The 14,848-nt window shown below is 35.4% G+C and overlaps 1 protein-coding gene across 4 annotated transcripts in view; it reads left to right on the top strand.

Annotated features, from left to right (window-relative positions):
• The first annotated feature begins 2,359 nt into the window (after window positions 1-2,359).
• LOC111502311 (uncharacterized) overlaps window positions 2,360-14,848 on the top strand; it is a 76,906-nt gene continuing 64,417 nt past the window's right edge. For 3 of the 4 annotated variants that reach the window (XM_023156372.2, XM_074183670.1, XM_074183671.1), the window contains exon 1: window positions 2,366-2,603. In XM_023156372.2, the coding sequence (XP_023012140.1) occupies window positions 2,584-2,603 (20 nt within the window). In that variant the 5' untranslated portion in view covers window positions 2,366-2,583. Of the gene's footprint in view, window positions 2,604-14,848 lie in introns of all 4 variants that reach the window. The other variant, XM_074183672.1, reaches the window with a different exon arrangement.

The raw sequence follows: 14,848 nt of genomic DNA, 5'->3' as shown, positions 1-14,848 counted from the left end.
GAAAAAGAGATACCAGTGAATAAGATTCGGATGTATTTGAATATTGAAACACAGAGAGTATGTTTCAAAGTACATAAGAATCTACATCTCTAGTTTGGTTTCGAGGGAAACAAACTATTACAAGCAACATCAGATTTGACCAAAATTCCTTTCTCAACTGTACGTAAAATAGTCAAAAACAAACGTTATAAACGCAAGACGCGATGTGATATAGGATTACCAAAACCTTCAGATGTTCATCTAATAAAATCATTCAAAAAGCAATATACGACTGTTACAAAAGTAATGACATTCCTACAACTGAAATCAACTGAAGAAATTGAATACTTTCAGCCATAACGAGAGCTACTGTGACAAAACACTTCGAAATTGGATAAAGAAACTAGGATTTAGATTTGAAATAATAAACAAACGTCAAGTTATGGAAAACAAACACTTATAACAAATAACTGAATATAAACAAGAACAACGGCAAATTTTCTATTTGGACAAAACGTGGTATGACACTCACGACACATTTACGAAAGGGTGGACTGATGGTTCGAGAATGTGTACGCCTAACATCTATATATATATATATATATATATATATATATATATATATATACAAATATGAAAGTTATTGAGTGTCTTGATATAGAAACAGAAGTCAATATCGGACATAGCACTCATGAAAGTGGCAAACCATAGACACGTGTTTCGGGCTTTTGGCCCATCAGTATGGTGCAGCCAAGTGTAAGGATGGGCAACACTTGGTTACCAAAAGATAGAAATACAAATGCACGGAGCCACCAACAGGAGCCAACCACACATTTGTGGTTTCAGTTGATATACTAAGAGAGATTTTATCGAGTGGATATGATATAAAAATCAAAAAATAAAACAATTAGTGGACACAACACTCCAAAAGTGGGGCAAACCGCGGACACGTGTTTCTGGCTATTGGCCTCATCAGCGCGGTGCAGCCAAGTGTAAAGATGGGCAACACTTGTTTTTTCTCATTTTGTCTTCAATCGAGGACCGCCTGCCCGGTACTGACGATGCCCAATAGGCTGAAACAGCTGTCTACCGGTGGCTCTTGAATTGAAATCAATATGGGAATGATCAAAAAGTACTTATCAATTTATTTTTTTATTTGCATGGAATTATTTTCCAGCAGCTTGACTGCATTAACCTTTCTAGATTTCATATAATTTCTAGAAAGATGTGGATTCGTTTCCCGATGGCATTTCAGGTTAGCTTCCCAAATTTCTGCTACCGCAGTTGTCGGTTGATTGGTCAAACCACCAACACTGACATAAAAACTTGTTGACTTGGGTGTCACACCAATAGGTGGTTCCACTTATGTTTCATTTGCGTTTACGCAGTTATTTTTATCATGTACTTTCTTAGTTTTTCTCATTTTGTCCTCCCCTCCCGATATAGAAGGCCCCGACACTCTGTCGAATGAGGCCCCTAGGTCCTCCGTTAACAGATGAATAATATCTTCATCCATCTCACCCCAGCCAGGTAGGGGTACACCGCGAAGGGCGGTATGGATGTCTGAGGACTTTCATGCCACCATCAAACATCAGTCATGAGCCGTTTGTCTTTCTGGCAAACATCACTTCAAAGGGGAAGGGAGCCAGGCTTCAACCTGAATAAAATCAAGATGGATTACGTCATTTTGTCTTCAATCGAGGACCGCCTGCCCGGTACTGACGATGCCCAATAGGCTGAACCAGCTGTCTATCGGTGGCTCTTAAATTGAAATAAATAAGGGAATGATCAAAAAGTACTTATCAATTTATTTTTTTATTTGCATGGAATTATTTTCCAGCAGCTTGACTGCATTAACCTGCATTAGGACAATGACAAAATTTTATTTAATTCAACAAGCATCAACATGCAAGGTGAAGATTCGTCTAGATGCATAAAAAACATTCCCATTGTCTATAAGAAGTCATCTCCTGATGACTTGGTTAGCGAAAACGAGCCTCGAGAGACTGCTTTCTTCTGTTGGGAGAAAAGTGTTTTCAATAGTTTCATTTCACACCAGAGGTTCAGAATTCTACTTACCAAGTCAAAGAACTAGCTAAAATCGTGAATCAGATAAGACCGATTCCCTTCAGAAGATGTGTATTATTCGACAACATGTCGAATCAGTTTTAGAAAAACTCTTTTGTTAATGACCTTTCCAAAAAATAACCTGAATACCTTAATTCTGAGATTTGTCAGATTGCCAGGTACGATATAGCCGTGGTAATATTTCCCATGTCCTCCATAACACTTAATTTCATTGGAGTCCTATTAATTTCGTGACTAAACAAAGAAACAGAAGAATCCTCCATATAAAAGTGAAGTTGGCGGTGGTAGACCTCTTACTCCGATCGTCGTTTGTTGGAGGCGAAAGAGCGAAAGTTGCCTTGGTCGCCTTCGATTGCAGTGACGAAGAACAGAAGAAAAATCATTCAGTGCAAGATATGCGGCGTTGAGAGTGAAGTGAGAATTCGTTTTGCTCAGAGTGACACTGTGTTGTGCTTCGAACGGCTCTGCAGGGCCGGATTTAGACCTTTCTCGTTCTTGGAGATATCAGCGGGCGATATGGCGGGCAAAATTTTCATGTGAGTCAAAACTGTTCATACTCATTTCTAGTCATTTTATTGCATCTCATATATTTTCAGATAACAAGTCGTAGGTATTGAAGTGGGGCATACCTCGAAAAAAATTTAATCGTTTCATTTTTGTATAAAGTAGTCACCAATCCTTTCATCATGACTCATTACCGAAAGTTACTTAAAGGGAATTGCTCAATTTCGGCTTGAAGTGATCAACTGAAAGTGAACAACTTGCTAAGAAAAATATATTTTCAGGAAACAATTCAAATATTTCTGAAATGAATATTTATGCATTTCTCGTTGCAGAAAATATATTTTTGGAAAGTTTTGTCAAAGATATTGCTACATGCTACTCATTTTTGTAAATCTCATTTCATTGCAAAAGTTAGTCATTAATACATGGTTAGCCAGAACACCCTAACAAACTGTGCAATTCCTTTTTCAATGAAATCTAGATAATAATGAAGACAAAATCTTTTATCAAGGCGAATATACTCATAATGATTGCTACAGGGTTAATTTGACCAGTTGGGATTTAATAAATTGATGGATGTAGCCGTTACTACGTGGTAGGAGATCATGAAAATTGAGAAATGGAAATGTCTATATTAGTTACAAATAAAAATTGTAGAAAACATAGAAATTGTCATTCCTCATTTTTCAAGTTGGGATTTATAATTATCAGTTCAAATACAGAAATATTAAATATCACGGCTCAATTCTTGAATATTTGTAGAATATGAAAAATAGCAAAGTTCACTATACATCAAGCATTAATTTTTACAATTTTGAATATCAATAAGAAAGCTATGACATACTCAATTTTTCTTCAGTTCCAACTTCGAAGAACATCTTCTGACTTTGAAATTAAAATGCATTCATTCCTTAACAGGACGGTTCATAGGCCCAGTTGGAACCTCAGGCATAAAATGAATCCAGTGAAAAAAATGTTTTATACAAGAACTATAGCACTGGCTCTTGGCGCGTGTTTCTTTAACCAATTCATCATCAGGAAATGAGATGAGCCCCAAAGAAACGTATAAGCTAGGAAAAGGAAATAATTATTTGTCCACTAGTTTATTTGATATCTGCAAATATACTTTCTCGTTGATACCGATATGGTGAAGTACTAAAACGAACATATATTGAGGCTTTGAAAAGAAGAGAAATATTTCACTCCCTATGCTTTCAGACCATTATCCTAACACTACAAATCCAACAAATTTCTTTATTTAACGAGAAATATGTGAAGAATGCTTCAGAATATCACACAAAATATTGTTTAATTAAGAGAAACATTCCAAAAAAAAATGTATAATGAAAATAAAAATTATCCTAGTAACAGTGATTATAAATACTTCCGCATGTTATAGTTGAATTTTAGCCATACTGTGTAATAGGTGAATAATGTTTCCATTATTTTTATGCAAATTATTTTCTTCCATATCAGAGTTGCAATATCTGAAAAGTTCACAAATAGAAACGATTGTATAATATTCACCACTTACCTTTAATTTAATTGGAGCACAAGCAATTATGAGTTTATAATTTATCCATAATTGTGTAATACTTGACTTGACTCTGTTTCTATAATGCAAAAATCTCTTGTTTCATTTTTTGGAGGATTAAAAGTAGGGTAATATTTTTGAGTCGCCAATTTTCTCTAAAATGTTGACTAAACCAAAGATTTAAACAATTTCAGAGTGTGAAAGCTGAACAAGAATTCACAGATGAAATTATTCGCAATGTAGATTAATTATTTTCATACAAACTTGAAATTCACTAAATTTAATGGTTGTGAGTTAAATTCAACGATAATTCCTAACCAAGGCAATTCAAACGACAAAATTGTGAAGTGAAAGGAAACGACGAATGACCAAGGCTACTATGCCACAAGTTTAAACAAAAATTGTTCTCGCTGTTTATTGAATTCGTAAAACTCCGTTTATGGAATCTTCAGACAGATCTATAAAAATATATCTCCCATTACGGAAACATTTCACACTTTACTTGGCCATCTTTGATGTTACAGATAAGTTTCTTGCGCCACTAATTAGTGGAGGAATAAGTATAAAACCCAGGATTTATGAACAAAACTTTTCTTTGGGGAGATTGTTTTTATGAAAAGTTTTTATGGATTTTCATTTCAACAAGGATGATGAAAAATCCTTCAATGGAATGTAAGAATCGTTCATGAAGGAGTATCATATGCAAAAAGAAATAATTGGTCTATCTATCTGAACCATATAGATAACTCGTACATAAATACGAATTTATTGTGACTTCAAATGTCTGAAATGATGCTGGTCAGGAGTTGAATAGAATTTTTCAACTCGAAACCAGTGTCTAGTTATCATTAGAATATTCGAATGAATAGATTTTGCATATTAACTCTCTCATTATGTTGCGTAAGAATTTCCATATGGATAATATCTGTAAATAGTACATATACGCTGCCTGTTCCAAAATTGAAGTGAGTTTTCATTTTTCTCGAAAAATGCTCATTCAGTAATATCTACTTTGTTCCCTCCGAAGTCGTCCCCCTCAAATATAATACACTTGTGCCGGCTTTTTTTCAATTCTCGAAGCAATTCTGATATGCACTTTCTGGTACGTCCTTGAGGTCACTCAATAATTCGCTGTTTATGTCTTCAATCATCGCAAAAAGCTGTCCTTTCATGAGTCGCTTCAATCTTGGGAACAGGAAAAAGTCCCAGGGGGCCAAATTTAATAAGTATGAAGGTTGAGGTATGATTACGGTGTTGTTTTCGGTCATTATCGTGAACCATGAATTTTTATTGCAATACCAGACGTGTTTCGTGTTGTTTCTCGCCAGCGGTGCATAACTTCGGAATAATACTCCTTATTGACCGAACGACCATGTAGCAAGAACTCCTGATGCACTATACCACATTATTCGAAAAATAACAATGGGCAAAAACTTGACATATCATCGAACTTGGTGTGCTGGGCTCTTCAATTGGGAGGATTGGACTTTGGTTTCGATGTCATAACTGTATACTCATGATTCATCACCAATTATGACCCTTTGAAGTAAATCTGGATCTGGAAAAGTTTATTTCCTTGTTACGAAGTAACTGTTGAGAAAAAAATTGGCTATCTTATACGCGAAATAGTTAATTGGAGTTTTTTGATGATTATTCAAATTCTTGTTCTGTGGAAGTTAGGTAATCGTCAATTGAAGTTCTAAAAAGTTATTTTAGTTGCCTACAGAGAATTACGAGTTTTGTAAAATTATGCTGAGATGGCATATAATTTGGCGCTGTTCTGACCGAAAACTGTCATCAATGCTCGAACATTTGGAAACAGTGTGCAAAAGCCATGCGTCAGATTCGTTTTGGCGGCAGTAGGCTAGTCAGTCAATTTTTGCCTCATAAAAGTTTTTATGAACTGATTAGGAGTTGCCTATTTATTTATTGTTATTTGAAATCAAGGTAAGTCCCAATACGTATTTATATTCTATTACATCCTATATTATGGTGTCGTTAATAGTGTTGCCGCCGAGACAAGAGATTCTCGACTCTTGTCTCGTCTTGTCTTGTCTAATCATGTCTCGACCGAGACAAGAGAAGATTTTCCTTTCGAAAAATTTTGTCTCGTCAAGACAAGATATAAGGTCCTCTTGGACAAGACAAGACAAGACAAGAGAGGCTTCTCTCGACAAGAGAAGTCAAGAGAGGTCGAGAGAAAAATAGTATTATAGAAATCCAATTATAATATTCTTTTGATGCAAAAATATATGGTTCATTACAAATTTTTTTATTTGATAATTTCGAATCCTGACAATTGGAGTGAATGAAGGTAATAATTTGCAAATTAAGTTTTAATTGATGTTTATTTGTTTATTGATACTACCAAAATACATTTATAATGTATTATATATTCTTTGGTTAATCATACCAGCTCAATTTCAGAAGTAGTCAACTGGTAGTAGAGCTGATGTAACATTTCTACATTTTCTAATAGGAAAAACTATAGATTTTCTTCAGCTCAAATGGAAATATACCAGATGCACAGGGTGCATTTCATAATTTACATAAAATTTAAGATTTGTTAAATTTGTATAAAATATTCTTCAGAACACAGAAGGATTTAAATAAATAGTTGGGTATTCTATTGAAAATTCAAATTTGGGATTGAGGTTATAATGGGTAATTGTTTTAGTAATAAAGTCTTCTATGGTAACAAACCAGTGGTTCATTTCTTTTGCAGATTTTATCCATAAACACATTTCTATTTATTTTGATTTCTTTAATTATTGTATTGTCAAATCTAGTAGCTTTGTTACGTAAGCAATAACTGATATACTGATAATATATTATTCCATATTTGTTTTAGAATCACTACCATCACGAGTGTATTGATCTTCTATAAATTTTTCTCTTGCTAGTTTTTTTTAATTATTGACCTGATTCTTTGTTGATTTATAATTTTGCAGAGCATTTTCATCATCAATATGATGTTTTCAGAACAGAAGATATGGTTGTGCATTCCACAATAATTTCAAGATTACTGAAATTTTTGCAATATTAGGATTTTGTTGTTGAAACTATCACTGTTAAACGGACGAATCCAGTGCAGCGTTCAAGTACCTAAATAACCACTAAGTTTCCGTTTACTGCAAATTCTGAATACCAAGGACGTTCTCTCGCCAAGAGAAGTCGAGACAAGACAAGACAAGACAAGAGAGTGCCTGAAAAACAGGTCTCTTGTCAAGACGAGAGACCATTTTCTCTCGACTTAGTCAAGACAAGACGAGAGAAATCATTTTCTTGTCTTGTCTCGACAAGAGGCATCACTAGTCGTTAAAACAAAGCTACTAACATTGTGTCTGAGATGGCATACTATTCGTGGGACGAGATGGAAGGGTATGCCTTCTCATACAAGTATGTATGCGTCTCATATAATCATATTCATTTTGTTAATTTGATGGCTTCTTTCCAAACATAGTTATCTATTATTACAGTGGTGGATCGGTACGAAAGAAAATCATCCAGGCAAAACTGATCCGAGCAAAATATGCAGCAAGCCATCGTAGCTGTTGAACAAAAAAGAATGGGATGGATAATGGCATCAAAAACATACATTGTTCCTTTTTGGAAGTTATATCGTACGCAATAGCGCTGTTTCGCTTCCCGCCTCACTGTACCCGTCGGGTGCAGCTCTGGACGTGAGTTTTTATTCGGCTCTTCGTTCATACTACAATCAAGAGCTTACGGAGTGTAACACATTTCCAAGTTGCAGAGATTCTCAGCCCAGCATATATGAAAGCAGCCGCTGTTAAGAACGCAACAAATGTCTTTCCAGACTGGATGTTTTGCCCTGCCGATGTTACTGATTTACCTATTGATGAAAGTATCCAGCGAGAACGGACGGAAGAAGTTATTTCCATTGCCCCAGGACCATAAGGTGTAATGAGTAATAAGGGTGATTTTGATGAAAATAGAGAAGTCGAAAGTATATCTGTGGCAGAAATATCACCAATACCTAAGGTATCAACGTCACAGAGAAGAAATAATGGAGTTATTAATACCACCCCAGATATTGACTTAAGCCAAGCAGTTAGTTGCTGACAGCGCAAGCACTAAGAAAATCCACCCGAGCTGCAAAAAAGGTCTTAATACCTGAAGAAGATTCTGAAATGGATAGTAGCGATTCGGACATTGAAAGTCACACGAAGGATGATATTGCATGTATATTTTGTAACGAAATATATTTCTGTTTCCGTTCGAGAGACATGTTTGAAATGGGCCGAGACCAAATGCACCGGCGTATCTAAAGCAATAAAAGTATTTGTTTGCGATACATGCCAACTTCAGTAGGCAGTTTCACACTATGTCATCTCACCAACGATTGCGTTGAGATGGCATATGAAGAGTTTTTTTTTAATTTTTATAAGAAAAAGTATGACGTTTTTCGGAGCAATAAAGTTATGTGATTTTGTGATTTTGTCATTAGTTGTCATGATTTTTGATATACCCGATAGCAAAGCAACTGGGCTATAGGTAATTGGAAGATTTTTTAGTCTTATAAGAAGAAAAAACCCCTTCCTTGTAAGACAGGTTTAAAGGTCTGCAAAATACTGGTGCGAGTTCATTTGCGCACTCTTTGAGCACGATGGCGTCCACTTCATCAGGACCAGACGTCTTGTTGATATTGAACTGTTTCGAAATTCGCCTAACTAAACGTTGTCGAAAAGTAATTTCCGGCATTGTGGAATCTAGTGTGGGAATAGTGGGTGGTGCCTTCCCCAAAATATCAACTGTGGAGTGGAACACAAATTGTTCAGCTAGTAGATTCGCTTTTCCTATGGCTGTGCTTATAAATGAACCGTCTGCTTGTGTTAGTGGTGGAATTGTGGGTTTTGTAAAGTTGTGATTGAGAGCTTCAGCTACAAAGGATCTAGGCCCGTTGGGATTGGCCAGCAGTTTATCCCTAATTCTCTGTTTGTGAAGTTCTTTACTTTCAATCATTCTGAGTTTGCAGCTGTTGCGAGCATCCACCAACATTGGGATGTTTGCGCCACTACCGGTAGGCGAGATTTTTAGAGGCGACAGCTTGCTCGCAATTTTTGTTGAACAAGGGTTTGCCGTTAGAAGTTCGTTTCATTGAATAATGAATATATGCATCCAAAGATTATAGCATAATTTCCGTGACTTCACAAGCACAAGTTGATGGATCATCAGAGCTGAAAACAATATCTGGCCAGAGGAAATTTCGGAAATGATCATGAAGATCTTCCCACTCAACAGATCTGTAATGCCAAACTTCACGCGGCTTAGATTGTTCACCAATATTTATCGGTAATTCACTCAACACTGAAATGAGTTTGTGGTCAAAAGATTCCAATGGAGTTGAGTTGAGTCCTCTGATGTTGCAGAAATCGATTTTGAAGTTGCTAGTGGGCTACTTAGCAACTGCAGGTACCATGCTATTTACTTGTGGACTGATGTTAGGAAGACCCTGCTGACTGTCAGAAATAGTGGTTTTCGTATAACTTCTGCAGGATGATGCCTTCGGATCAGCCCCTACCCGGGCTGTCCGGGCGCTATCATGCAATTTCTCCTTGTTTTCCCACCCTTGAAACCGAAAACAGCGCAACGAAACGTTAGCTCGAAAGCAACTTCACGCTGAAAGCAGTTGCAGTGGTATCTCACCGGGCGATGCCGGGTGGGACCATCATTAGCCAATTCCATCGCATATCATGTTATTCGAAAAACAAAACGATTCAGGACATATGTTTATATGAATTTTTTTGATAAAATATGACAAGGAATCACTATCCGAAATTAAAGTCATCACTTAAAATACACCCTGTATATCTGACTATCTCCCTCATTATTCGTCTTTATGAAGAGCAGATGAGAAACAGTCCATGGCCGTTACTAACCAAACTACCCGATGCAGTTGTACAATATCGAGGTCGTTGATGAACAGTAGACAAAATAGTTGTTCTTAAATGTCAGAGGTGTTTCGTCAAAACTGCAAAAATCAGATAACGATTCACACTTTCACAAAATGATTACACGGCAAGTTTTTAAAGTTGTGATTTCCAACTCAACAAAGCTATTATAATTGTGTTTGGAGGTTTCTAGCCGATCTTTCATTGAATCTACACCTTCTAATGTAATGCCGAGGAGCGGCATCATTTAAATAATTAGTGAAATGATTGAAATTCTTTTTCTTGAGTTTCAATGCCACAATCTTGTGTTACGTAACGAAATCCTGGTGTATGTACTCTGTCAAAGTACAGAACATTGCGGCTTTCCAAATGAAGTAGGAAATATTAATGCATTGAGTTTCATCATTTCCTCTGAGTGATCTGTGGAAATTGTTTCACGTCATATAAAACATTAATGCTATTGCAATTTCTAATAAGAAAAAAGGTGTAGGAACGTGTCATCTCGAATATTATTACATTTGAATAAAATTTAGAAACTTTCATTAGCATTCTTATAATAAAACTTCACTTTTTTACATTGGTTGGTGTTTTCATCGATAATTTGGTATGGTGAGAGTCAATATTTTCTGCAGGAAATTGAGAAAATTCAAAATAAATTTTTTAGATAGCTTAACTTCAAGACATTCCATAGGAAAGTTGAGTGCAAAATGAAACTCACCAATTCACTTACTTGAATGGGAAATGAGTTTAAAATTTTATCGCTAGGCAATAGGCTTATTGAGTCTAAGTTATTCTTTTTATTTGAAATATTAGCCATGACGAGGTTCAATGTCCCGTCTCACAGGCCATGTTCAATATCTCAATAATATTAGGTTGTTTCCAAAGTTATGTCCGTTTAAATGGGTCTACTTTAAACTGTAATATTTCAGTGAATACTCATTCAATTTAATCAAAATAAGCAACATTTCAATCAGATCTGGGTGGTGTGGTGGATGAGACAGAACTTCGAAGCTCCATTCGTTTATTTATCCGAAGGTGAATTGTGAAACGTGCGGACGTGGTGAAGCAGGATCAGACCTCTTCTGCTGATCAGTGTCGGCTGCTGGTGATACAATTTTCGGTATATTTCGTCGATTTCCTCACAATAGGACCTTGCTGTGATGGTTTGGTCCGGTTGCAGAAAGTTATAGTGAATTACACCAGCCGCTGACCACCAAACAGTAACCATGACCTTTTTTTGGTGGGTTTTCGCCTGTGCGAAGTACTTGGGTGGCTCAGGCTTTGGCTTAGCTTAGCTTAGCTATGAACGAAGACTGGAATAGGTACAGATTTAGTGGGTCAAATTGAAATATTCATAATATTACGTTTAAATGAGTGTTCTGGTATTGAAAACTTCATTGGAAATAGATAGAATTGAAAAACTGGCTCTATGTGGCTTCATGTGCATTCGAATGGAAAAAATCACACTGATATTTCAAAAATGAAGGAATAAACTGATGTTGGTTTTGGTTGGTTTCCGGGTTTTGCGGTGGTCCTCTTTGGTTACAACCTCCAAACGTTTCAACTGCAACTGCGGCAGTCATTTTCAGTGGCATGGTCGAAGTATTTTTCTTGACGTATTAACTCAAGTTTCAGTTGATACGTCAAGAAGCGTACTTCGACCACTGAAGATGACTGCCGCAGTTGCAGTTGAAACGTTTGGAGGTTGTAACCAAAGAAGACCACGGCAAAACCTGGAAACCAACCAAAACATTGGCTAAAGCTGTGAAAGCCTACGTTCCTTAACTGAGATTGGGTTTTATTTTATAAAATTATGATATTTGGATTTTTGAAAGATCAAAATGACTGCATATTTTGTCAGGTATATATTGCTTTAGTGATGCTCATACTAATTCGACAGAGTTCAAATCGGGATGATGAAAAGCCACCCTCCTAAGAGTGTGTCTATGATTTTTCACTATCTTATCGATTTCATGTACTTCAAATTGTTGTTTGTAGATTTTTATTATAGACTACAGATCGTTTTTGAACACATTGTATTGTATATTGAATTGTATGTCGTCTTAACTTTTTTCTTGATCACATATTGGAGCATTTTTCACTTTGAACATTGTGGTACGGAGCATTATCCATGAGCAGAATACTTCTTCCAGTAATTCATTTCGCTATGATAGCCACTTGAATTAGTATTCGATTTCAATTTCAAGTAACAGTTTTGCACAAATCTACTTTTTTTCTCCTATATTGCCTAATCAGTCTTTTTTTTAAATTGGTGCATGCAATCTTTCGTTTGAATTTTTTTCCAACTTTTTGAATACACAGTACCAAAATAATATCCTTATTGATCGTACGACCATGTGGCAAGAACTCTTGATGCACTACGCCACTGCAATCGAAGAAAACAGTGAGCAAAACCTTGACATTTGATCGATCTTGGCGAGCTTTTTTTTGGTCTTGGCTCTACTGGGCTCTTCCATTGAGACGATTGGACTTTGGTTCCGATGTCATAACTATATACCCATGATTCATCACGAGTTACAACCCTTTTAAGCAAAGCTGGATCGCCGTTGGGGTTATTCAACAATTCCTGAGTGATGCTCATGCGACGGTCAAAATTCTGCAATTTTAAAACGAACTCCTCTGCCACAAAGCTTCATGCCCAAAATTTCCGAAAAAATTGCATGGCATGAACCAACCGATGTGCCATCATCTTCAGCAACTTCTCCAATAGTGATTCAACGATTCTCCATGACAATTTTCTTCACTTTCTCTACATTTTCATCGGCTGTTACAGTGACGGTTCGTGCATTGGAGAACAGGGGAGGCTAAAGACATAAAGACTATATACACACAGAAAAGCTCGCCGGAGGCGCGAAAATTTTTTGGGCTACCGCACCTATTCAAAGCAAAATACGTAATATTTGTATAAATGCAAATAAAAATTGTGTATTGCCGAAAATTATACGTATAAAACTGACTGTATAAAACAAAAACCAGGAAAAAGGGTTGTCTTTGAGTTATTGAATATAAATCATTTTTAATTTTTCAATTTTAAACATAAAATTTAATAAATCTAAAGGAGACTTGCAATTTCGAAACATTTGAGGATCGCTGTACATTACCATTAATTCATTTTTCAGTTGAATAACATCGAAAAATGGATACTGAGCTATTTAGTCGTTATAAAGTTTTTGGGGAAAATCTTTGGTGTGAACGAAAATTTTTCAAACAACAACAAATCAAAGTAGTTTAATTTTAGTGAATCTTCAAATCTAACTTTGATTTGCATTTGAAAGGTGTCCAATATTTCATTATAAATCTGTTTATAATTTTGTCTCAAATCGGGTAACTCTAAATTGGTTTTAATAATAATAATAATAAATGTTTTTATTGCTACACAAAAAGCAGTTACAAAGAACAAGGTTGATTGATGTTATGTAGCAAATGGCATCGTTCGCTCTTCTATCTTCTGAGAAAGATAGAATAGCGCTCTTCCACGCAACTTCCACGCTCTTCTTTTTCAGCGCCTGCGGTTCAAGAGTTAAATCAATTGATTCGAAATAATCATTAAAAAATGTATCGTTATTTCTAAAATTCATCAAAATTTCTGTTAAACTGTTTATTGTTTTGAGTAATTAATATCTGTTGATTTATTTTGAAGAATAGAAAAAACAACATCGGTAGGTATGTTCAAATATTACTTTAAATATTTCTAAGAAGAAACAAAGCTTGTGATCATTTAAAATATATTTGAAACCTCTCGCCTCCCTGAGACTTTGGTCGTCGGTTTTAAAATCGTCTCTGTTTAGCTGTTGATGTGCTTGGGGGTCCAGGGCGAGCGAAAACATTCACAACTTCTCGACCTTTTGGGAAAAGCTTTGTACCACTTCTATACATTTTTCTGACTCAGAGTACAATCACAGTATGCCACTGTCAACATTTCTAATATTTTTGAGCACTCAATTTTATTTGTGAAGTGAAGTCAATTTCATCAACTACCATTAATTTTGATCTAATTATTCGAGTATGCACTTTCACCAAACTTCTTGCGCCACCTGGAATGTCAAGGTTTTCCCGATAGTGAAGGGGTTAAGTTTTCTTAGCGGTAGTGGATCTTTATTGCTCTTTTGATATTACCTTAGAAAATCACGTCAGTTAGTTGAATACAATGAAGTACAGTGTATTTATTCAGCAATCTGACACGATACTATTTCACACATTCAAATAAATTACTGTAATGTAATGAAATTACCAAATTCATTTAATCAACTGCTGTGAATAAAACAAAATAAATGGAATGATATCTTTCATTTTTTTCTTCGATTCAGAGTCTTCTTCTGTAAAGCTTCATGAAATATTAAAAAAATTTGAATATGTAAGTATCTTGTCAATAAAGTATTACAATCTAATGGTGTTTCTGATATGTAAGCAATCCAAAAGTTTTATAATGATATCATTATGTTGTGTGTTGTTCATAATGACATTCAATGTAGGTCATTACATAATGGTTTGTGAATAACAGTTGAATAATATTAGTGATGGAGGGAAAGTCAGTGTTTTTTGTGAATTTGTTTTTTTAAAGTTACTGAAAATTTAGTATTTTTTCGATTAATTTTCTCATTGATATTCTGAAATCAATTGTGCGTTACATTTATATTGTCTTATTTTCAGGTCTATTGATTCTTCGATGTGATTAGCTTATAACGCTAATGCTTTACTAATATAAAAGATTCAGCACTTAAAAGTAGATGTTCTTATTTCAATTTGATCATCACCTAATGAATCATCTTAACAAACCACATTTTAACACTCATTTAATATGCTTTTG

The sequence above is a fragment of the Leptinotarsa decemlineata genome, unplaced genomic scaffold (assembly GCF_025532065.1).
Source record: "Leptinotarsa decemlineata unplaced genomic scaffold, Ldec_3_MD MMD2_tig00026340_RagTag_RagTag, whole genome shotgun sequence".
In the NCBI taxonomy this organism is placed as follows: domain Eukaryota; kingdom Metazoa; phylum Arthropoda; class Insecta; order Coleoptera; family Chrysomelidae; genus Leptinotarsa; species Leptinotarsa decemlineata.
The sequence above is the reverse complement of the archived record's forward strand: the minus strand, read 5'-3'. Positions and strand labels throughout refer to the sequence as shown.